This window comes from Kockiozyma suomiensis, assembly GCF_038497685.1.
Source record: "Kockiozyma suomiensis strain NRRL Y-17356 unplaced genomic scaffold V2V93scaffold_17, whole genome shotgun sequence".
NCBI classification, from domain to species: Eukaryota; Fungi; Ascomycota; class Lipomycetes; order Lipomycetales; family Lipomycetaceae; genus Kockiozyma; species Kockiozyma suomiensis.
Genome location: NW_027117680.1, coordinates 157,914 through 179,238, shown reverse-complemented (window position 1 = coordinate 179,238; position 21,325 = coordinate 157,914). Strand labels below are relative to the sequence as shown.

Genomic DNA, 21,325 nt, shown 5'->3' with positions numbered 1-21,325 from the left:
GATGGCAGATTGTCGCCGGCCAGTAAATTCTGTAATATAATACCCACAATACTGAAGACGTCTAATAATGCAATATAAACACTATCGTGGGTCAATAATGCTGGCAGACCGGCGGAGATCTCCGGCCGTGCAGAGTTGTAGTGCAGCCAGAGATCGCCGGTTTGTTTACTCGCCCGCGTTGGATATCCTTATTTTACAGCGGGGTTGTCAACAAAGAGAATTAGATGACGTTTGCGTATCCGACGATCCGGTTGTACCAGAAATGAGACTGGTTCAGCAGAGTAGGCTGGCTGTAGTCGCAGCCGACAAGTGAGTAATAGGTCACCAGTAGGTGAAGATCATAATCAGTAATGATTCTATGAATAATAGACAATTCCAACCAACGGAGTGACCAATGACCGCTGGTTAGCGTTGTCATGAGCAATCGTCGCATTGTCGGGCAGTAGTCTTGGAGTGCGCGCGAAGAGTATCGTCAGTATTATACAATTACTATTTTAAGAAATATTTTTGCATATATGTGATATAAGCAGAAAATAAAGCGATGCAAAGAAAGGAGGCCGGAATGAATTTAGTTTAATGGCATAATATTGCGAAAGCGAACCAACTATAATCAAGATGTTCTACGTGCTACTCAGCACACGTAAAAACAGCAGTTCTATTTAAACAAACGAAAAAGAGACAACCAAAAACAATTTATACATTAGAGTCTCAATAGAAATACATAAAGCAAAGCGGTCAGATAATGCTTGAATGAAAGAGAACGAAAGTCTGCGTAAAGAGGGGAAAAAAAAACTGAAAATGGCGAAAACTTGTGACTAGATTTGCAAGAATGGAAAAGAATTTCACGAGAATAAGCGAGAACCCACAAGCTATAGCTGCAGCTGCAGCTCGCAATGTGAGGTTTTAAGAGTCATCAGCCGTCTCACGACCTAGTGTAATTCATACAGATAGCAGTATATCATTATAATACAATAAATACAGATATACATATATATGTATGTATATAACGTAATAGCATAGAATGAAATAGTCAGAAGCAATACAGCGCAGAATGTGTACATAAACGAGCGCCACACCTTAATCGTTGCACTGTCATTTTTTCCTATTCTGGTTAGGCGGATGTCTACTTCCGGGTCTTTCTCTCTACATACTGTATATCCACATTCTATCATCTAAGAGACCATAATATTAGCCAATCAGTCAGTGACTATTCTTTTTTCAGTTATCCTACTCAGTGCTCTCTTTCATCTGTTCAATTCACTCTATCGTTGCTATTCAAGAGCAATTGAATGATTGTGGACAAAAGCACCAAATCTGACGCAATCTGCCGCAGCGGGCGTTGCGGCTCATCTTGCATACAGTTATAATTTTTTATAATTATTTATTTACTCGTGGTCACGATGGCAATGCCCCTGTTCCTGTTCTCCTCTTCTTGTTCGTAGCTGCTATAGCTATATTCTATCTGTATTAGAGCTCTCATTATAATGATGTTGTATTAAATCTATATTCGTATATATACTCTCCGCAGTCCAACCCTGCTGATCCGTGCTCTGACGGCGGCGTTTCCGTGGCGCCGGCCGGTTTCCTGTTCGGGCTGCCGCCGGCGCAACCGGTTTCAATTCCAAAGTATCGCTCACACCTGACCTGCTTGCTTCGTATATATATCCTTCCTTCCCCTCCTCTTTTCCCGCTCCTCCTCAGACCACATCTCATAATCTCTTCACAAAATGCCGTCACTGCGTCCTCCCCCATCTTACTCCCCCACTCTCATCGCTGCAAAGCCCGAATCGCGGCGGCATTTGGCGTCTGCCCCCGCAAAGATCGCCCCGGGACCCCGCGCCATCGAATTCAACCTCGTGATTGAGTCCCCGCCGTTGATTTGCTACGGCTCCCGCGACAGCTCGACCGGTGCCCTCCTCTCCGGCCTCCTATTCCTTTATGTCAATGCCTACGCCGTGCCCATGAAGTCCGTCACTCTCGACTTGGTCCAGGAAATCTCCTTCCGCCGGCCATCGTCGCCCGCCTGCAAGCCCTGCATCAATCAGGTCAACGTCCTCAAGCACTGGGACCTGCTCTCGCACGACACCGTTCTCTCGCGCTCAGAGTACGGCTACCCGTTCTCGCATCTCTTGCCTGGAGACTCACCCGCATCCACGTCCTCGGCGCTCGTCGGCATCTCGTACCACTTGCGCGCCGTCGCCGTCCCGCTCGCGAAAGACGTCGCACCGATTGATCTCACCCGTTCAATCTCCGTCTTCCGCTCGGTGCCTTCGACTGACGTGCGTCGCTGCCTGCGTATTTTCCCGCCAACATCTCTGAATGTGACTGCCTCGCTTCCTGCCGTCTGCTTCCCCAAATCCGAATTCACTCTAAACCTGCGCGTCAACAACCTCGTCAACAAAGAGAAGCGCACCCGTTGGACCATGCGCAAGTTCAACTGGACGCTCAACGAGACGTGCAAGCTTAAAGCGGTCGCCTGTGACAAGCACATTTCCTCGGCCGTCCCACTCGAAGACGTGCGGCTAATCTCCTCCGGCGACCTCAGACGTGGCTGGAAGACCGACTACTCTGGTGATGGTGAGATCGAGATGGAAGTTCCAATCTCGACCTTTACCGATGATATTAGTATTCCTGCCGCATGTGACGCGCTCGTGCCTGATTTGGGATTTTCTGTCGAGCATTCTCTAGTTGTCGAGATTCTTGTTTCAGAGGAATATGTCCCTGTTGGTGCGCATTTCGCACCTTCACCTACTGGTGCCGCGCGTATCTTGCGCATGAAGTTTGGCGTCGACTTGACCGAGCGTGGAGGCTTGGGAATTGCCTGGGACGACGAGGTACCGCCTACATATAATGATGTGCCAATTTCGCCGCCGGGATACGATTATCTTGATTCAAATCAAGATGTCGAGCATCTTGTCATGTAATCTGATTTTTGTTGTTCGGAGTGTTCTTATAAATTTAGTATTATGCGGCGTTCAATTTGTGTTTTTTTTTTTTTTTTGCTAATGATTTGCTATTAAGTATTTGAGTATGGCGTTTGAGAATTTTAAAAAAGCGGATCTTTTATAATACACTGGAAATAACAAAATATCAAAAGATTGAAAATCAATAGTAATAGACAACGCAGTCTCGATCTGCCCGAAAGAATAATAAAAAAAAAGCTCTCTAAAAAAAGACTTAAAAAGTGCAACCTATTGCGTCATCTCATCGAAATATTTTTTCACACAGACATATAATTTTTCTAGCCCCTTTTTTACCTAATTCGGTAAAAATATGTCGCAACAAAGCTTATACCGAAACTGGATCTGTTTTCTTGAACCGGCCGCACAGAGGAAAAGCATGCCGAAGAAGTAGGAAAAAAAGGAAAATAAATTTCTTTCTTCGCCGACGGGGCGGTAGGCTTACGTAGGACTTTCAGAGGATTTTCTTATTGTTTATAATCGAGAGTTTGTGGGTTCAGATGAAGTATGACTGTTTGAATGCATGCTGTCGGCGTTGTCCGAGTGTGCTATTGGATATCAGTATTAGGTATAATATTTTAGATAATAATGCACTTTCTTCTTATTAATATCAGTTTTGAATATTTTGCATCAGATAGTAAAACCTTTTTTAATTCCTCAATTGAAGCAGAAACCGGAGTATTCGCAAAAATCACTTAAAACACTCTAGCCGAAGGGTTCGTGAGTCTTGACTGTTTTTACAGTGTGGCTTGCTTCGTTCTTGGCTGCGGCTTTCTTATTCTTTGACACTCGGCTCTTTCTAATATTAATATTTGAATTAAAAAGTCTTGACAAAAAATACATCTTATACTTCTTTCAAATATTCCTTCTTTGCTTTTTTAAGCAGTGTCTATTACAAAATAAGCGCGTTACAGACGACTCCCGTGGCTAGCAGTAACATGAACTTCAACTCTACGAGTAGATTAAAATTTATGATACTACTTCCTATCCCGCAGTTTCGCGACGCCTCTATTAGTGGGCTGTTGTCCAATTATTGGTCTTTTGACAAAAAAAAATATACCTATAGCAGCGTTATTTTGATGACGTAAATTAAAAAAAAGAGCCGGTCCTCGCACCTCCGCAGAAAGATCCTCCCATCTATGGAAAATACACTGTGCCCATTCACTTATAAAATTAGGATTTCATCGGACGCTATACTCATGTGTTTTATTTTTTCAATACAGGCTGCCAGCTGAATTCGAATTGATTATGATGAGATAAGATTTAGAAATTTATTTAGAAAAATTAGGTTATGTATGCGCTGATATAATTTGACCGGCTTTCAAGTCTTGATTTTTGCGCTGCGTGCGTCGGTTAGACACGAGTTATAAAGGCCACAGAAGTGGATCGCATATAAATGTTTGAAATTATCAGATAAACTTATTAGAAAAAAATTGAAAATATAGATAAACAAGAATGTACTGAACGCGTCAGATACATTGAAGTTTCCTCACCGTCATTACTCTCATTGTTTGTTCTACTCTTTAAGCAAAGAAAATACTTATAAAAGCCATGAAAAGCATTAAATTGTCAGAAAAATTTTAAAATTTTCAAAATTTCCAAAATTCTCGAAAAACCCATTAATTTTGATGCGTTCAGTATCGACAACCCTCTAAAACCGGGAATACTATGGCAGACTCTACACGCCGAGCAGTCTACCTCGAATCGCAAGGCATCTTCCATTCTTTTGCTCTATTAACTTAATCTTGTTATCTACTCGTCAATTTTCTGCACCGCTATGAAATTTTACTGTTGTGTTTATTTTATTGTCGAGTGCTTGAGACATGGCCAGCAGCATGAATCTCGTTTCACTGATTAAGTCGTTTCATTGATTAAAGCTAAGCTTCCTATTTTACAGACTGACCCCTTATCAACAAACTCGCTTTGTCCTTATTTCTCCACCGCATCTCTGTTCTTGCTGCATGGATATCCTGAAAACATGAGCGTGCCTCCTTTGCGTCAATATGTGAAAAGCGAAACAGAACACGAAAATATATCGTATCCGCATTTGAAGTGTATCATTGCTACATACATCTATAGATGGATCATCGATTATCTTTGTCAATAATATGTCAGCATATTGGCTGATAGATGCACCTTCATTCTTCATATATTCATGCTTGTCCTCCACATATACGAAATTGGCCTGCCTGCGGTCCAGACACGAAATGTGAATAGAGCAAAAATGAGAATAGAGAGATTGGTATCATGTATCTCTTGATCGACAAACTTTGCGAATAAGAATTATAAAAGGCATATGAGTGCTGCTTCTGTTTTCGTTTCTGATGTATCGGCAGAGCAGAGCTGTTTTCCGCCGGCGGGATTGTGCTTGAGCAGACATAGTTATATTATCATCTCGCAAGCAGGATGCGGAGTTTTGGCTATTCAAATTTCTGCAACACTAGTTAAGTTTGCCATTGTTGCCGATGGCGTTGTTTATTGTCGCGCATAGTACGCAGCTCTCCACCGATGAAAAGAATTCCCAGCTTCCGCTTTGTCTGATCAAAATTTTGTCTCAATTTGATTTTCGATAATGATGAATGAACAAACAACATATTCAACACCCAGACAAATAATTGCTATATCGTGACAATAGTTTGATATAGCAAAAGCGGCAGCTCGGAGACCGAAAGCGTCAGAGACTGCATATGTGAAGCAGGTCTTGATGGGCATTATTCAGTTTGAATTGAGGCCTAAATAATTCGAGTTTTTCTAGAACCAAAGACAAGAGTATGCGTAAAATCATTCTTTCCTGGTCATGACACTGTTGGAGTCTGTTTTCTCCCTGAATTTCGCGCCAGTCTGGGAGATGTTCGCAGCGGATATCCTGAGGAGCATCTCATCACGGGGCTTTTCTTATCGGTGCTGGTTAAAAGCCGGGGAAGGGAAGAAAAAGAAAATAAAAGAAAATATAAAGAGAAATATATAATCAACAAGCTTTTGCGTACTGGAAGAAATCAAGAGTCTGAAATAGACAGCGCAAGCTAACGTAGCATAGAGTTAAACCATAAGTTGGATGATGAGAATCCAATGGACGATTTAGATTGTTCGGATGCCGAATGAGCAACAAGCAATATTCGAGACCAGCAAATGTTGAAAACAGAATCCAATGAGCAAGCGAGAATGCTCGGATGACGAATAATCAGATTGAATATCGACACTGAGGTTGAGATATCGAAGACACGGCAGTTGGAGGGAAAGTAACGAATATAGTGAGCCAAATTGTAGGAAATAACAGCTAGGACCATACTAAGGAAAAAGCACCGTTTCCCGTCCGATCAACTCTAGTTAAGCTCCTTTAGGCCTACTTAGTACTGCGGTGGGAGACCACGCTGGAATCGTAGGTGTCCTAGTTTTTGGCTGTTTTTTTTTTTGATATTTTTTAATTTGGAAATTTGCGTATCGTATATCGATTACATGACTGATGAAAAGAGTGTGGAGAGAAGATTATAGAGCACAATTGACTGTCGAATCAGCTAACACAGGCAGAGTACTAGTCTAGTCCTATTGGTGAACGAAATAAAGATGGTTGTGGAAAATAGATACTAGCCACACGAGAGAAAAAAATGGGAATAGGTGGTTATAATTTGTGACTCGGTGTGGCCGGATACGTCGGAGCCATTGATGCCGTGGATTTCAATCACCCTCATCCAGAGCTAAAAATACAGCGAGAATATTGACCAGTTGTTTCGATAGAATGTGCTAGGTTTCGTTTTCATCTGTTTTATTCTGTTTTATTCTGTTATTTTTGAGTGTTGTATTACGGAAGAGTGACAATGAATATGCAGCCTAAAAAAAACGGCGAAGTCAGATGGCCGTGTATTAAGGTAATAACCTAAGGAAATTAAGGGAACCACATTAGATCTGTCTTGTCTTCCTGGCCGCCAAAAGTCATCTTCCGGATCTGGATGTCGTTCATGCGAACTTGATTCGGAAATAATAGACACAAGAGTTACTTGGGTGGCACAACAGTGACACTGCGAGTCCTGATAAAAAGCATGTTTCCAATAAATAAAAAAGACTGAAACCCGGATTCGTGTAGTACTATCGATGGTTTCTTCTTAATCCAATCAAAACTCTGCTGAATACAATGCTGTTTCACCAAACTTATTCTCATGGCTTATAGCAAGATCTTTCCTATTTCCTGCGCGCGCTATTCAAAATTGGTATTCACGATTTAGTTTTTCCGCAATTACCGTAGCCCACAACAGTAAACGCCTTTTTTAATCCACGATAGAACAAGTGCTTTTTTTTTAGAAAAACCTCCTCAGCGAAGAAAGGGGTTGGTCGCCTCGTTCAACGCCACGACTCACAACTTTGATTTTCAGTTCCTCCTATCACCTTTCCTATTTAGGTATAGGGCCCATATCGTAGAAATTCATTTCTCTGCCACTAATTTCTAATTCAATGCATTTATCAACCATTTTTTATTTTAAACTATTGTAACTTATAAAATATTCCTGAAATAATCAACTCTGTATTATATTCATGAATGAAAGTTGGCAGCTTTAAGTCCCATTCTATAGATTCCGCTACCTTAAGACTGTCTCGTCTCTAGTCTCTTGGCGAAGATGCACTTTCCACTCTAGTCGTCGATTAAAAAAGAAAATCATTATATTATATTTATATCTCTAAAAGAATGTATGTCCTTCTAATATCCCAAAACTATCCAACCATAAACAACTCAAGAAAAAAAAAATAGAGTATAAAACAGGTATATGAAATATATACAATAAACTCCCAACTTCCTATATCCAGTTTAAAAAAAGTTGATCTTCAAAAGAATATGACAAAAGATATCCTAAAAATTCACTCCATCCCATTCCCATAAGCGAATACTAAAATTAAGAGATAAACAAAACCCCATAATGCAAAAATAAATATAGAAAAAATAGCAAAAAAAAAATAGGAATATATACAAGGAAAGAGAATGCACAGACTTAAAAGATTGGCAAACTCTGCTGCAATTGCCTTCCTTCCCCACCAAAAACATCTTCAACATCATCCTCGACGACGACATTATCAGCAAAATGCTGCTCCATCTGTCCGCCGCGTCCACGACGTTGTCTCGCCACATTTCCAGCTTTAGGCAGCATTTTTGCCATGCTGAACTTTCGCAGACGACGCGTCGGCGACGGGGAACTGTGACGGGAATATGGGTTATAATCGGCATCAAAAACCGACTCGTCGAATGATGATGGAAATTCGGCTGCCTTGCTACAGTCAATCTTTTCCAAAAATAACGGTGAAGTGTCCGAGCGTGGCGACGACGCGACTGACGTTGCGGGTGTAGACTGGGGCGAGGCCCATGATGAGCCTATTGAAGCAGTCGAAGTACTTGAAATCGGACGGCCGCGTGTCGGAGTCGATGGGGCGTTATATCCAGAGTCTGAACTCCAGATAACTTGCTGCAAACGTTCAGAGGCACCTAATGCGCCGCCTGATATTCCGAGACCATTGTACTGCTGTTGATGATGTGATTGCTGCTGCTGTCGACGGTGGCCTCGATGTGGCGGCACTGGCGGTTGAATTTGCGGAATCTTTACTTCGAAAGGTGTATCGCTATCCGGTGTGGCATAAACGAACGCCATCCGGTTTCGGAACGGATTATTAACATTTTGCTGCGGCTGCTGCTGAGACTCGAAAAAGGGCATCGAAGGTGTGACTGGAGTGACGGTTCCGTTGTAATGATTGACAAGTCTGCGCGGGGGGGTGACGGGCGGCGAGCGCGGATGAGCAGACTTCTCGGCAGCAGACCGCTGGTAATAATTTACGCGAGCAGTGTACTCCTCATTCGAGACCGTAAACCTTGGGCAGTGTAGGATACTTTCGTATAGTTCGGCAAGTGTTATCCGGGTCTGCGGGTTGATGTCAAACATTCGAGCAAGAATTTCGTTGAGTTCGGCGGTGATAGGAAGGATACGTTGTAAATAGTACGGCGAGTTTAAGAATGCTTTGAATGACTCGTCGGTCTCGCGGTTAGCTGTTTTCCAAGGGTTGCGACCGCAGGTTAAGTTGATCAGAATGACGCCGAGTGACCAGACATCATTAGCAGCGACATCGTAGCCGGTAGAACTGGTTGGCGCATGACATTCTATTGAAAAAAAGACAGTTAGAGAGAACAGCGCGATAGATAAATCTGCAAATAGTATTACACACCTGGCGACATGTAGAAAGACGAGCCACAACCGTACTCAAAGGATACTCTCTCGGTAGTAGCCAGACCAAAGTCCGAGAGCTTGAGCGATCGACCGCCATCGGAAACCAAGACATTCTCAGGTTTCAGGTCACGATGGTAAATTCCGAGCGAATGACAATATTGAACCGCGTCTGCAATCTGTAGAAAGGCCTCACGAGCAGCCTCGTCGTTGCCAACAAACATTTTCTTTTCGGTGATGTTGGTGAAGAGATCTCCCTCGGGACAAAACTCCATGACGACGTAAAGACCATCTCTGCGGTCGATAACTTCGACGACCGAGATGATATTGGGATGCAAATGAGTCTGAGTTAAGAGAGCTGTCTCGCGAGCAAGAACGTCGTTGTGCGTGTCTGAGAGAAGCAGAGCGTTTGTGTCTGCGTTGCGAAGCAGGGCCTTGACGGCGAACGGCACAAGCGTATAGACGTCGACGGCCGAGTAGACGACACCGTATGCGCCGACTCCGAGGACCCCGGTAAGCTCAAGTCTGTCATCTATGACTAGACCAACACGCAGTCTGGCCGCGCGGGCAAGTGCCGAGGACGCGGGAGGACGCGGCATAGTGGTAAGAGGTGGTGAGATAGATGGAAAGAGATGAGAAAGCAGAGTGGCGATGGATGGGCGGCGGGGAAGAAGATATGGACACGCTAGTCCGGCGGCGATCCGCAGGGTTTGAGTTTGTGATTCAACTTCAGGCCGGCTTGCATGGCCGCGCGCCGCACGAATGTGATCTGTGGCGCCGCTGCTTCCGGCAGCTTCAATCCTGTAGGCGTCGAGAAGTGGTCAAGTAGCGGACGAGAAAGAAGAGCCCGCAAAAAGTCGAATAAAATCCAAGAAAACAGATAGCTTTAGAAATGCAGCGCAAGATAAGCAGTCATGCATGGGAGTGGTTGTGAGTTGGGATGGGCTGCAAGCACTATCGCTGCGGTTGCCCCTATTCGCTTCTCTGTGCCTGATCCACCAACACAGCAGGCGCGCAACCAGAGGAACGCAGGGATGGCGGCATATAGCTGCCATTCTGAGCCCTCTTTTTTTTTTTTTAGTGTAAAACCACGCATAAATACAGCATAGCATAGTAAAGAAAGAGAATAGGAATGGATGGTCCGGATACCGCTTTAGGAAGTGTAAGTGGTTTCTGACGTCACGCGGCTGTCCCACATTCCAGCAGTTCTTCTTCAGCTCTAGTCTTTCAGATGGAAATTTCGCTTTACACGGCTCGCGGCAAGTGCGGGTTTGATCAAGTATTTAGGAGCGCTCGAAACGAGGAATGGGTTAAAAGCGGTTAGGTGCTGTTTACGCTAATCAATTCAGACTGACTGCTTCTACATCTACTCTGTGCCTCCGACTATCATGTAATACCTGAAATTAGACGGTGGCAGGCATTTTAAACTAGTGACACGGTGGGTGCGTCATCAACCCCACTTTATGATGTTACTGGTATTACCAATTTTATTATTATTAGCAATAGCATTGTCAATCTTATCGAAGAGGCTGCGACATTTAGCAATGTTTAAGGGGTTGGTTGAGAAAAGGGCAGTCCTTTTTGACATGCTTAAGACTGCTGTTTCTCATTTCTTTAAACATCTCTAGGCAGGAATCCTATCATGACTAGCCCCTTCCTTCACTAAATTACGTTGACACCTTCAATCAGAGATAGATAGAAATAGAAGCATTTTTGAGAGAGACCAATAGATTACAATGGCACTGTCGCGAGCCACTTGCGTCATCCATCTTAAAACAGTGTCAAATAGTCTCAGGAAACCGCCGCACGCCGCTTCCCAAGTTGACATCGGACCCTGAAATCATGTCTTTTCCAGATCAACCGTGAATAAACGGACAACGAATGATTCAATGACTGGCGCCGTTAATCGCTCGTGACTTGAGACGCACTGCCTGTGATTTTTATCGCGATCTCTACGTCAATCTCTTCTAATCTTATTAAACCCGTTACATAACGTCATCGATCTCCGTTTGCTCTCGATACCGAGCAAGACAGCAAGCTGCCGGATACGCAGTGAGATTCAGAGATGATCTAATGTTTGAATAATATCAAAGCTTTTGCAATCTTTTGACGTCATAACCACAATGCCGTCATTATCAGAAAGATATGATTAATTCATATATCTGCTGTACCAGTCATCATATATGCTGCTGAATCAACCTAAGCCTCCGCTCTTCAGCCTCCGCTCTTCAGTTTGGGCATTCAAAGATGAAGAGCCTATTGTCAAGCAACATAAACTAAACCAAAGTAATCTCTTTTAGAATAGCAAGAAGCCAAACTTATATGCATCTCTCTGTCGGCAGCACAATCCGCCGTCAATGCCGATCTTGATCTACTTTTAAAATATGTGCGCTTTGAATCCTCAAAGACTGAAACACGACTCTTTTCCTCTCCAACTTCTCTTTACTTTTTCACAATAGTGGTTTCTAAGCCGACAAGTCAAGACAAAGGAAGATACAATTAGATCGAGATGCATATACTGCTCTGCGTATATCGCATATAGCGCATCTTTTCTAGAAGATTGCTCTCTAATCAAATACTACGTTGCCGACTATAAAATCTTATTGTTACTAAGCAAAATGCGCACAAGACTGCGTTCAAACAGAAAGCACGCTTGCTGCACTACACTTACTGATGAGAAGCACACTTACTGATGAGAAGCACACTTACTGATGAGAAGCACACTTACTGAGGAGAAGTTTGCAGCTATTTGAAATTCTGCACTAAAAATCCAGATTTACTCAAATTTAATGACTTACCAGTCGGCAATCAATAGCCGTCGAAAACAGTAGACTATCAATTGGATGGTATTGTATCAGTTGTTGAGTATGCCAATCGCATTGAAAATAAGCAACTGAATACTCAACAAGAAAAACAGGTTTGGATGACATTTGCATTCAACATTATTAGAACAGCTAACCTCCGGAAATTCACCGTGCTATATATACATAACGCCGAAAGAATAAAAAGAAACCAAGCATTGGACTATGCGCTCCAAATAACTCAAGCTCGCTCGCTACACGTATTTTATTTGAAGTTCTAGACCAATCTCTTGACTTGTATCTTTTGACGTATTGAATTGCTTTACAAACTCAAATAAAAAGTAGCTCTGACAGCCCTAGCTATATATTCTTCTATACACAAGTGTACAAGTACAAGTGTACAAGTGCACAAATAATACAAATATTACAAACAATATAAATAATACATATGCATATAATGCATATACACGTAATACATATGCAGTGAATAAACGCTCTAGTTTCTATTTGGATGTTCAAAGAGATGTGCTGTATGGCTGAAAAGATGGCTTTTTGCTGTACTGTGTGCTATTCCTCTCTGGTGCAAGCTAAAATTGCCTAGCGATATATCGGCAGCTAGTTTAGTGTTGACATGTGACGGAATTTTTAGAGCACAGCACACTACGAACAGATAGAAAACGTTAAGGTCTAGACGATATTCATTTTCATAGAACCAGAGCAATTTGAAATTTATAATACACGATAGACTATTATACACCGTTATCTAAAATAGATTATCTTTCCAACTAGTTCTCTCTTACTCTTCAATTTTAGTTCTAACGTCAATTATGCACGCACGTACATTAATTCATTGTTCTGGCTAGCAATGCAGGATCGGCAAAGAGTGACAAGACGTTCGGTTACATGTCGCCAAGACGTATCAGAAACTGTAAGCAGCAGCAGCAACAAAATGAATGGAGAATTTTATAGACCGCCAATTCTTCTGGCTCGAAAATACTTGTAGTAGATATATAGTTAGTAGCAGCTTCTCTTTCAATTACCGAATAGAGTCGAGACTTTTTTCTTTGACTCTGATTCTGATTCTTTTCTAGTTTTTCTCTAATTTTTCTTTAAATTAATACTCTATCTTTGGCATGCTTTTGCTTTTGCTTGTACTGCCCAGTGTGCCGCGGCTTTTCCGAGTTCTACTTCAGATACGAGATTCGGCGTTTGCCGGCAAATAACTAAATTCTTTGCTAATTTTTTTTTTGTTTACTTTTTACTGTTATTTGTCTTTCTATGCGACTATCATTTCATCCTTCATTTCATATACACATATTCATACATCATATACATATATATACAATACTAATAATCAAGACTTGTAATAAAGCAAATTGCTAACTGTAAAGCTCACCCGCAGTCTGTCCGTGCCTACTGCTTATATGGATGCAGCGGTCTATGACCATCTAGAGCCTTTTGGTGCTGACTGAGTTGCAGACATTGTGTGGTCTGCCCCAGAGTGCAAAGTCCTTTGCCCGTGCTTTTTTCATATTTGTGGACTTTTGGCTTTTTACTTGCCTTCTTCTGGGTGGGCTGTAATCCGACTAATCTTACTGGCCTGTCTGTCTTCGCACTGTTGTTTTTCGGACATTGTGTCAACCTGCGACCAGCCTCTCAGAGGTCTGGTATTTGCAGCACACTTCTTGGCATGCATTTTGTTGCATTTAGCGAAAAGATGTGGTGTAACCGGCTTGTCTCCCCTCTTTCACTTTTCTTGCAGTCTTTATTATTATTACAATCACCGTTATTAGAATGAGCAAAGAGGGAATTTTAGCCTTTCTGCGCTAAAAGCTAGTCTAACGATCTAGACCTTATCGGCTGTAGTAGGTCATCCTTCTTTTGGCGGTGTCGGGGATCAGGGTCTTGAAGAGCAAAATGCTTTAGATAGCTCTTTTTCTCATTGCTGCTGCCAGAGTCATTTTGCGAGCTAAATCACCCTCCCATTGACTCCGAGTGTCTCCGCGCTGCCGCGGCTGCTGAAAGCCTTCTTTATTATGAGAGTAAAGTAGTCTACGTCGAACCAAAAAAAGTCTCAAATTAAGGTTTGGTCACCCAAGCTTAAACCAGATAACTATAATCGAATCTAAGTATGTTCTTTCGGTTAGCACCACCTTTAGCTGTCTAAAGCACGCCGCCTCCGACCCGGTCCAGACCATCTGATATCTTTTATCCGTGGCGATGTTATCTGCATTCAATCAGTCAATGCCTCCTGAACTATATATCGAATTGGGTACTAGCTCTTGTGCTCTTGGTACCGTTCACTCGGCGGGTCTGAGCATTATGTGTGTATCAGATACAAGCTTTTGCAGGATCCTTGGCTTTCGATATATACTGTCGAATTCTTCCTCTCTCCTAGGGAGCCAGAGTCCAGCCAGACTTTGATTGATTTTGAATTTTTTTTCATTTTTTTCAATCTCGCTTCTCTTTTTCTTTTCGGATTTTGACAGCATGAAGGTGTTTACGCCTCTTGTCGCGGCAGCTTTGATCGCAGCGCCAACTGTTCACGCCGCCATTGCTCAGCAGAACGCATGCACGAATGTTTGCCGAAAGTTTCTGGCAACCTTCACTACTGATGCTGGCTGCGATTTGAGTGGAGATACAATCCCTTATAAGTGTATCTGTCCAGGAACTATTTATACCGAATCATATGCTTTGTGTCTTGACGTGTGTCGGGATAATGAAAAGACGGCAGCTTGGAAGGCCTGGGTGAAGAGTTGCAAGAAAGTCGGTGTCGAATTTGATGAAGATTACGAATACTATTATGAGGCCGGCGTTGCCGATAATATTCCTCTCAAACAGGTTAATGCTACTATTCCAGTTGATAAGCCTGTGCTGCCTCCTCGGGAAAAATATCAGGCGAACTATGATACTCGTTGGGAGAAAAATTATAGTACATTATGGGCTGAGTATTTTGGGTGAGCAATTGTCAAAAAAGTTCAAATTGTGAGATGAAATATGCTAACGCGATAATAAAAAGAAATATCATCAACGCTATTTGGGGATTTCTCCTGGTTGTCTCATTCACGCGTCTGATCCTGGTCAAGGTTTTTCCCCGTAAAGGGTCAAAGCCATACACAGTCGTGTCAAAGTTCCGCAAATATTTTATCCTTCCGTCGACTTTTGGTGGACGACACATTGCTTCAGTTAAAGGAGTCGGAACTCTACCTTTACGATGGCAATCTATCGTTGTCGCCGTTGTTTTCATTTTTACTGTTATCTTTATGTTCGTTAGAATCAAGGCTACAGAGGGTCCCGAGACAACATACTACACAAAAACGCTTGAAGTGACTCGATTCATTGGAGACCGCTGTGGAATTCTTGCGGTTACGCAATTGCCTGTCTTGTTTCTGTTTGGTGGACGTAATAACGTCCTTATGTTTTACACTGGTTGGTCGTTCGATACTTTTAACGTCTTCCACAAGTGGCAAGGACGTTTTGTATTGATGATTGCCTCAGTTCACGCATGGACTTATACTCGAGTTTACCACGCTCTCGGACCTTATAAAGACATGACTGCCGCAGAGTACTGGAAAGAGGAGGTTCTCGAAGTTCGCGAGAATTACATTGGTATCGTAGCTATCGTGATTCTGGGTGTGATTATCATTGGCGCCTGCTATCCTTTGCGTCATCGATGGTACGAGATTTTCTTGGTCATTCATATCGCTTCCGCTTGCACTTTTATCGGCTTAGCATGGCACCATGTCAAGTCTCATGGCTGGATGCAGTACTTTTATGCCGCTATCGCCGTCTGGGCTTTTGACGTTTTTGTCCGTGCAGTGCGGGTGGCCGCCGCGGGACCCTGGATCAAAGCCAACGTCACCGCGCATGGAGACGCTGTGTATGTCGCTGTCAAGCCTGCGCTTCGCTGGACTGCTAAGCCTGGTCAATACGCCTTCATCTATGTCTTACGCCATAATTTCTGGGAATCACACCCGTTCTCAATTGTCGAGACTCGTGATGGACATTATATTTTCGTGGCAAAGAAGCACGCTGGTGTAACGCACAAGCTGCATACAAGCGTCACGAGTAAGAATGATAAAACTGACTCCTGCCGCGTGTGGATCGAAGGACCGTACGGCACCTCGTTCCCTATTGAGCGATATGAGACTGTGTTGCTTGTTGCAGGTGGTATTGGCATCACTGCGATCTTGTCATATGCTCTGGAGATGAAGCGCAAGGGCACGGATCAGCATGTGATTTTGTACTGGATGGTGCGTGAAGCCTCGTCTATGAAGTGGGTTAAAGAGCAACTTGATGAGATCACCGAATCGGGATTGATAGAGATCAACATCTTTATCACTGGCGAGGACTCCAAAGAAAAGACCGAAGAAGGAGAATCTTCGACTTCGCTCTCTGAATTGTCTGACAAAGAAATAACCGGCATCTCGGCTCCCCGATACACACTCAAGCGCAACACCAGACCAGACATGGAGGAAGTGGTTGCTCAAACTGTTCAGACTGCCGAAGGCTCTGTGGCTGTGGTTTCATGTGGTCCGGCAGCACTTGCTGATGCCTGCCGTGCTGCGGTTACGGAGAACGTCGATAAGGGCAAAGGACGCGTTGATTACTTTGAAGATGCCTTCTCGTGGGCTTAATTTTATTTTATAGCTTTTGCAAATCCTCTATTTAATATGGTGATTTTTTATTTTTCGTTTAATGTTGCTGAGAGGTGTACTTCCTTGATATGTTTTTATGAAATCCAATTTATATAGAAGTAGTAATGGTTTTTTTAAGCTTCTGTCGTAAGTCGAATGAGAATTGTTGACGTAAACAATTTGCCAAGCCAATGTTTTCTCAGCACAACTCTATGACTTACCCACGAATCAGAAGATTCAAGATTGATATAACAAAGCTCTGCGCAAAAGCCAGGTACACAATTACAAGAGCGCCAAGTTGTCAAAAAGGTAAGTACCAAAAAGGCTTATCGCTGCCAAGCCGTATAGTCAAAGTAAAATGGTAAACAATAATCTCTAGTAGAAGGTAGCTATTCTTTATTCGCTGCCAAATCAGAAATTGCATAAAAACAGCAGTCTGGCAAATATTTTTCTATAGTCGACTTTTCCGGCATCAACTCTCTGAGATATTTGAAATTGAATTCGTCGCCTAATTTTATATCATTATTCTTTTTCTAGTGCAGATTTGTCCAAAGAGTATCAATGCATCGTGTTAGCACTGGAATCTCGCTTTATTTTAATGCTCTTTCTCAGCTGTCTTTCTCTTCCCTCAGGTTTATATTTTGTGTTACGACCATAGTTTCTTTTTATTAAAAGAGCATTCGTAGTTATTTGAAATTCTGCAATACTCTTTTTGATTATAAAAAAAAAAGGTAAATTTACCCAGTATATATAAGAAATCATTACGGCAGAGCACTACTTTCAAGCTTCATTTTCTGAGTTCGCTATCTATCTCTCTATCTTGTCAAATCTCCCATTTCATTCCCAAGTCTTGTTCTTGTTCACCTTCGACAGAGAATTAAAAGAAAAATATCTATCTAACCTGCTAAAAGCTTTAGGTGATTGAGTTGACACGAGTCCGTTAAGTACACAAAACCACAAGCGCTCTTCAACTTTCACTTCAGAAACTGGAGCGCTGGAGTAAGAGGAAAAATTAAAAATCTCACAATTCCCATACTGCGCTAACGCTTTGAATTCCGTCGAAAATTGTAGTATTTGCCAATGGTACATACTGTCGAGTTATAATCTATTAAGAATCATCAGCATTGCCTTTCCAAAACAAAGCAAAGAGCCTGAAATGTACCTTTACAATTTCTTGGGCACCAATACCACCCAGCAACGAGGAAATGTTGTGCAGTTCTCCACCTCCATATCGGACACTACAATTGCCACTTTGTTAACAAGGCCGTTAATAGTCAGCAGAAACAAATAAGCACTTACAACTCTTTGAGTACACTCGAAGTACGTTCATTCACCACACTTCCGCCAATAGACGTGATAATCTCCAATGCGATAGCTTCTAATATAACCTCGTCATCCTCTGTATAATCTAAGGTCCCTGGATACCGTCCCTCTCGCTCCTCAAAAACTTCAACAGCTCTAAATCCAACATACACGCTCATCAAAGAATTTTCTTCTTCTAATTCCCGCAAGATCTTTTTACTATTTGCAGTCGAAGGCATGTACTCGTCCTCCAAAGAGCGATAATCTAATACTACAAGATTCCGAGAAAACTTGCAAAACGTATCTACCTCGTCTCCCGAGATAGCCGCAGCCGAACGGCCCAAGGAAAGAAGCAATTCGTTTACTCGGCCAGCTACCCAGTCACGATCCTTGCGTGCTTTGGTGCGGTAAATGCTCTGTAGGGTGACGTAGGATGTGGTGTCTGCTTTCATGTCTGGAACCGAGCCCGAGAGTGGCAATAGTCCACCACTTGCTGAGCTTTTCGTGAAATCCGAGACTGCGCGGGCGAGAATCCAGAATTTTGATGACTATATGAAGTCAGAAAGCTTTTTCTTTTTTTTTTTTTTTTCAAAGTGGGTTTGTAGCTTAACCTTACCGTTACACCTAAATTCTGGGCTCTCGAATCATTCAAAATCTTTTGAATATCGGAAGGAATCTATAGCAAAGTTAATCAGTGAATTCTGCGCTAAATCAGCATCAGTCGACATACAGTAGTTGCCTGCGTCGCTCGCCAAACTGTATTAATTGCTTCCTCAAAATTCTCGTCATCATTCGACTGCACACCGCTTCGAATTAACGCTTTAAACTCATTTTTTTCGGCATATGTTGAAGGCGATTCGCCATTGTGCTGTGATAATCAGTCAGTACGATCACTGGATTCAAAGTATGATAAACATACTGTCTCTTTCCATTGTTTTAAATACAACAACAGCAGTACCAAATACGGCACATGCGCATGATCCATCTCTGCGAGTTCCTCAAGTTTGAATTCATAAGCAAACTCCTCTAATTCGGGCCATGGGCAGTCCAGTCGCAAATCAACCGTCGAATCAGGATGAGATTCGACGACACTATGTTCGGGAGTGATAATTCTTAACCGCGCATAAAATCCAATCGAATTCGAAACCACAAGTGGAATCTTTTTTTCCCATAGCAATTTACTTATTGGTAGTAATACTGATGGACGAATTTGATGGGCTATTACCAACGAGTATTGCTCCCAGTATGACGGATCAAGTTTGTCTAGTTGCGAAAGAGTCAAATTCTCTGATCGGCCTACTGAATCTGCATTCAATTCTTGTAAAAACTCAGCTACTTTGGCGCCTCGTAGTTGCCCAATACTTGATTCGTCAAGAAAGAAATTAACATCGACGTCGTCTTCTGTCGCTAGCTTGTCGTCTGCGACTGTGAATGATCCCGTACCTATACCCCCACAGCCAACGAATCAGACCAGTTTCATCAATAAATCCATAAATCAACCAGAATCATACCCGGAAGTACTAAATTCTTTAATATTTCAGCACCAGCAGCCGAAGCAGTTAGCAAAAGCACATGAGCCTCCTCGAGCGCGGCCTGTCCGTTCGCAGCCCACAGACGTAATTGCCGGTCATATTTGCGATCTCGAGCACTGACGATATGCGGCGTCACTGAGCGTGGAACATCATCGATTATTTGCTGCATTGTAGCAATTTTGCTTGTATTGTGTAGTATAAGGATGTGTGGGGTGTCGGTTACGGGAGCGGAGAATCTGATTATTGCTTACCCAATTGCATCTGAGACTCGAGGCTTGCTGCGAAAGTTCAATTTCAAGCTCCCAACCGAAAATTACACAACCCGAGCTGGATATATATATCAATCTTCTACTATTTAAGCTTGTCAAACAAATCATCTAAAATCAATAAAGAAAAATAGACGAAATGGCAAAGCAAAATTTTATTATATGCAGAAGTTATATCTCCTACATAGCCGACACGTAAACCACAGCTAGCATAGCACATTCATAAATTTATACATGTATAACTAACCCAAGAATCTTTGCAAAAATACATAAAATAGGTAAGAAAAAAGCGCACTCAAAACAGTGTCATGAAAGCAAAAGCATCAGTACCAGTAGTCATCACTACGACAGCACGTCATCTTTTTTTTTAAAAAAAAAATAATCATTATCTTTACAAGTCCGCATCCTCTTCATCAGGAAGGGGCATAGCGGAGGCTTGTTCCATCTCAGCCTGGTATTTGTTCATCAGCGCATCGTCGACCTCGACCTCAGGAGGAGCAAGGGCGGGCGAGGCAACAAACTCGAGAGCCGGGTTGCCGACGAGTTTTCTGGCAAGCCACAAGAAGGGCTTCTCAAAGTTGTAGTTGGACTTGGCCGAGATATCATAGTACTGGAGATTCTTCTTTCTGTGGAAAGTGATGGTCTTGGCCTTGACCTTGCGCTCCTTAACGTCGACCTTGTTTCCGCAAAGAACAATGGGAATGTTTTCACAGACTCTGACAAGATCCCCTAGAAAAATATAATCAGCAAAACATATCATCTACAGATTTAAAAAAAAATTAGTACGTACGATGCCAGTTGGGGACATTCTTGTAAGTGATACGCGAGGTGACATCAAACATGATGATACCGCACTGGCCATTGATGTAATAACCATCACGAAGACCACCAAATTTCTCCTGTCCAGCGGTATCCCAGACTATCAAATGAAAATCAATAAGCTAAATGAAAACTATCACACAAATTAATAATATGAATGCATACCATCAAACTTGATCTCTCCGTAGTTGGTGAAGAAAGCAAGAGGGTGAACTTCGACACCGAGAGTAGCATTGTACTTCTTCTCGAATTCGCCTGTACGGATGAAATTTTTTCGTTAGCATTTGTCGAGATTTCCATCACAATATTTATGATGACATAAAGTCACATCTCCAAAGAGTAAACAAAGAGAGAAAAATACCAGTCAAGTGACGCTTAACGAAGGTGGTCTATTCACGATACGGTAAGTATTAACACATCATTCATTCAAATTTGAATACAGCAAAGTCAGAGCACTTCGCGGAGGTAAAGAAAGGATCAACGTACCTTTCCAGTACCACCATCACCGACGAGAACGAGCTTAAAGGTAGGAACTTGCTGCTCAGCCATTCTGTTTGAAATCAACAAGTCAATAAAGATTCGGAATGAAATACTGTCTGCCGAAGCTCTACAAGATGTCCCATTTGATAAGTTGGATGATAGCGTGGAAAGGTGTAATGATAAACAACTCTGCGATCTTCCAGCCAGCCACCTTTTTCAGCAAACTCCTTCCGCCCAATCTATACTTGCAACAAAAACACATATCGGTCGGGACAACAGTACAAAAGCCAGTAGAAAACAAAAAAACTCACATTGATTTTTATAGCAGATA

The 21,325-nt window shown here is 42.5% G+C and overlaps 5 protein-coding genes across 5 annotated transcripts; 2 read left to right on the top strand and 3 right to left on the bottom strand.

Annotated features, from left to right (window-relative positions):
* Positions 1–1,700: 1,700 nt before the first annotated feature.
* On the top strand, positions 1,701–3,161 carry V2V93DRAFT_375866 (uncharacterized protein). The gene has a single exon (XM_066911593.1). It carries the CDS (start codon positions 1,728–1,730, stop codon positions 2,922–2,924), a length of 1,197 nt encoding a protein of 398 aa, XP_066763356.1. The 5' UTR covers positions 1,701–1,727; the 3' UTR covers positions 2,925–3,161.
* Positions 3,162–7,595: 4,434 nt separating this feature from the next.
* V2V93DRAFT_375862 (kinase-like domain-containing protein) lies at positions 7,596–9,859 on the bottom strand. The gene is made up of 2 exons (XM_066911592.1): positions 9,159–9,859; positions 7,596–9,093 (listed from the first exon to the last, which is right to left on the bottom strand). Exons 1-2 carry the CDS (start codon positions 9,754–9,756, stop codon positions 7,940–7,942), a joined length of 1,752 nt encoding a protein of 583 aa, XP_066763355.1. The 5' UTR covers positions 9,757–9,859; the 3' UTR covers positions 7,596–7,939.
* Positions 9,860–14,302: 4,443 nt separating this feature from the next.
* Positions 14,303–16,691, top strand: V2V93DRAFT_98647 (ferric reductase NAD binding domain-containing protein). The gene is made up of 2 exons (XM_066912845.1): positions 14,303–14,915; positions 14,978–16,691. Exons 1-2 carry the CDS (start codon positions 14,449–14,451, stop codon positions 16,593–16,595), a joined length of 2,085 nt encoding a protein of 694 aa, XP_066763354.1. The 5' UTR covers positions 14,303–14,448; the 3' UTR covers positions 16,596–16,691.
* A 795-nt stretch (positions 16,692–17,486) lies between these two features.
* On the bottom strand, positions 17,487–19,707 carry V2V93DRAFT_98560 (uncharacterized protein). The gene is made up of 7 exons (XM_066912844.1): positions 19,409–19,707; positions 18,817–19,340; positions 18,628–18,765; positions 18,514–18,573; positions 17,895–18,445; positions 17,758–17,833; positions 17,487–17,700 (listed from the first exon to the last, which is right to left on the bottom strand). The coding sequence occupies exons 1-7, from the start codon at positions 19,596–19,598 to the stop codon at positions 17,617–17,619; spliced, it is 1,623 nt and encodes a 540-aa protein (XP_066763353.1). The 5' UTR covers positions 19,599–19,707; the 3' UTR covers positions 17,487–17,616.
* A 379-nt stretch (positions 19,708–20,086) lies between these two features.
* Positions 20,087–21,063, bottom strand: V2V93DRAFT_328919 (ras family-domain-containing protein; the record flags this gene model as incomplete). The annotated part of the gene is made up of 5 exons (XM_066907608.1): positions 20,087–20,424; positions 20,486–20,614; positions 20,680–20,769; positions 20,876–20,903; positions 21,001–21,063. 5 exons carry the CDS (start codon positions 21,061–21,063, stop codon positions 20,087–20,089), a joined length of 648 nt encoding a protein of 215 aa, XP_066763352.1.
* Positions 21,064–21,325: the final 262 nt, after the last annotated feature.

What these genes read in the sequence shown, in the direction of transcription:
- V2V93DRAFT_375866 (XM_066911593.1), top strand. Translation starts at nt 1,728, where the DNA reads ATGCCGTCACTGCGTCCTCCCCCATCTTACTCCCCCACTCTCATCGCT.
- V2V93DRAFT_98647 (XM_066912845.1), top strand. Translation starts at nt 14,449, where the DNA reads ATGAAGGTGTTTACGCCTCTTGTCGCGGCAGCTTTGATCGCAGCGCCA. An exon ending in TTATGGGCTGAGTATTTTGG is followed by an intron (nt 14,916 to 14,977) that starts GTGAGCAATTGT and finishes GATAATAAAAAG; the next exon opens with AAATATCATCAACGCTATTT.
- V2V93DRAFT_98560 (XM_066912844.1), bottom strand. Translation starts at nt 19,598, where the DNA reads ATGCAGCAAATAATCGATGATGTTCCACGCTCAGTGACGCCGCATATC. An exon ending in AAAGAATTTAGTACTTCCGG is followed by an intron (nt 19,341 to 19,408) that starts GTATGATTCTGG and finishes GTGGGGGTATAG; the next exon opens with GTACGGGATCATTCACAGTC. An exon ending in GTGCCCAAGAAATTGTAAAG is followed by an intron (nt 17,701 to 17,757) that starts GTACATTTCAGG and finishes GATTCTTAATAG; the next exon opens with ATTATAACTCGACAGTATGT.
- V2V93DRAFT_375862 (XM_066911592.1), bottom strand. Translation starts at nt 9,756, where the DNA reads ATGCCGCGTCCTCCCGCGTCCTCGGCACTTGCCCGCGCGGCCAGACTG. An exon ending in GTCTTTCTACATGTCGCCAG is followed by an intron (nt 9,094 to 9,158) that starts GTGTGTAATACT and finishes TTTTTTCAATAG; the next exon opens with AATGTCATGCGCCAACCAGT.